The sequence below is a fragment of the Echinops telfairi genome, unplaced genomic scaffold (assembly GCF_000313985.2).
Source record: "Echinops telfairi isolate 266 unplaced genomic scaffold, ASM31398v2 ScPeMD7_2573;HRSCAF=3158, whole genome shotgun sequence".
In the NCBI taxonomy this organism is placed as follows: domain Eukaryota; kingdom Metazoa; phylum Chordata; class Mammalia; order Afrosoricida; family Tenrecidae; genus Echinops; species Echinops telfairi.
This window is the reverse complement of record NW_022106471.1, coordinates 226,160-228,349: the sequence shown is the minus strand read 5'-3', so window position 1 is coordinate 228,349 and position 2,190 is coordinate 226,160. Positions and strand designations below refer to the sequence as shown.

Genomic DNA, 2,190 nt, shown 5'->3' with positions numbered 1-2,190 from the left:
GATAAGATAGGTGGGATAAATGATCCAGAGGGGAAAACAATGGACCGATGATTTGGGGGACATGGGAGAGGGAGACGTGGGGGTGGGGGTGGGGAGAAGGAAGTGGGTGTTAATAAACCCAGGGACAAGGGAACAAAAAGTGATCTAAAATCGATGTCGAGGAGGGCGTAGGATATCTGGTAGGGCTTGATCAAGCGCAATGTAACCAAGAGGAATTACTGAAACCTGAATGAAGGCTGAATGACAGTGGAACAAGAGGAAAGTAAAAGGAAATAGAGGAAAGAACTAGGAGGCAAAGGGCACTTATAGAGGTCTCAATACAGGCATGCACATATGTAAATATATATATAATGATAGGGAAATAGATCTATGTACATATGTTTATATGTTAGGTATCAAAGTCATAGACAGACATTGGGCCTCTACTCAAGTACTCCCTCAACACAAGAACACTTTGTTCTAATAATCTGGCATTCTGTGATGCTCACCTTCCCAACAGGATCGCTGAAGACAAAATGGGTACATAAGCAAATGTGGTCAACAAAACTGGTGGCTGGCTATCAAAAGATATAGCATCTGGGGTCTTAAAGGCTTGAAGATAAACAAGCGGTCATCTAGCTGAGAAGCAACAAAGCCCACATGAAAGAAGAACACTATCCTGTGTGATCATGAAGTGTCAATGGAATCAGGTATCAGGCATCAAAAACCCAGAAAAATCATATCATTGTGAATTAGGGGGAGTGCAGAGTGGAGACCCAAAAGCCCATCTGTAGACAATTGGACATTCCCTTACAGAAGGGTCACAAGGAAGCGACAAGCCAGTCAGGGTGCAGTATGAAACAAACAACTTTCCTCTAGTTCTTTAATGCTTCTCTCCCACCCACCCCTCACTATCATAACTCCAATTCTACTTTACAAATCCGACTAGACCAGAGCATGTGCCCGGGTACAGATAAGAGCTGGAATCACAAGGAATCCAAGACAGATAAACCCCTCAGGACCGATATTGAGAGTAGCAACACCAGGAGGATAATGGTAAGATGGAGGAGGAAGAAAGGGGGAACTGATCACAATATAACTGATCACATATAACCCCCTCCCAGAGGAATAGACAACAGAAAAGTGAGTGATGGGAGACATCGGTCAGTGTAAGACATGAAAAATCAATAATTTATAAATTATCAAGAGTTCAGGAGGGAGGGAGGGGGGAAATTGAGCTAATACCAAGGGCTCAAGTAGAAAGCAAACGCTTTGAGAATGATGATGGCAACAAATGTACAAATGTGCTTGACACAATGGACGTATGGATGGACTGTGATAAGGGCTGTACGAGCCCTCAATACAATGATTAAAAACAACCACCACAAAGAATGAAGACGTATGGAGCCTGCAGCATTCCCGTGCTGAGGAGCGGAGCGGAGCGGAGCTCCAAGCCTGGTCAGGAGGCGGGAGGGAATTGGCTCGGTAGCTTTCTGGCGGACATGGGAGTTCTGGTGCAGGCGCGGGAGCAGCCCACAGGCACCCTTCCCAGGTGGTCACTCTGGGTTCTACGCTGGTTCTTAGTGCTGGAGGGTCAGTCCTGGTGCCGCCCCCTGGAGCTACTGCCGGAAAGAGGTGAGGGCAGGGGCACGGCACCCACCCAAAACTCCAAACCCACAGCCGTGGAGTCCAAAGCGACCCGATGGGACAGAGGAGAACTGGTCCCTGTGAGTTTCTGAGACGGTAACTCTGCGAGACTAGCAAGCGTCCTTGAACTCAGCAGCCCAACGCTTAACCACTGCGCCACCAGGGCTCCTAGCACGGGAAGTGGGAGAAGGCCAGAGATGGGCTAAAGAAGGGAGCCACAGGCACCGCTCACCTTCCTACCCATTGCCCCCACACGCCTTCTCTCCCGGCCCCGGCACCAGGACCCCTGGGTCCGTGGGAGCGCGGCCCCCCCAGCCTCGAGCTTGGCCCAGGAGGGCCTGGAAGCGCCAGCACCCCTTGGCGGGGCGGGGCTGGTTGGCCCTGGCGCTCAGACCCTTCGAGCTCACGGGGCGGCGGGAAGGGAGGATGAAGTGTCTCCATACCGTTCTCGGAGTGGGGAGGGCCTGCGGGGGTGAGCGGGGGGCGGTCTGCGCCCGGAGCCCCTCCGGGAGGGCTGGCGGCCGCTTCAGCCGCTCCGCTGGCGTGCGCCTCCGGGGGGCGCTC

At 52.1% G+C, this 2,190-nt stretch overlaps 1 protein-coding gene across 1 annotated transcript in view; it reads right to left on the bottom strand.

The window, feature by feature from the left end:
• Positions 1–1,862: 1,862 nt before the first annotated feature.
• The window catches only part of SLC30A3 (solute carrier family 30 member 3), a 7,877-nt gene continuing 7,549 nt past the window's right edge, over positions 1,863–2,190 (bottom strand). Inside the window, exon 7 of the mRNA XM_045294079.1 lies at positions 1,863–2,090. Coding sequence (XP_045150014.1) covers positions 1,863–2,090 — 228 coding nt within the window. The remainder of the gene's footprint in view (positions 2,091–2,190) is intronic.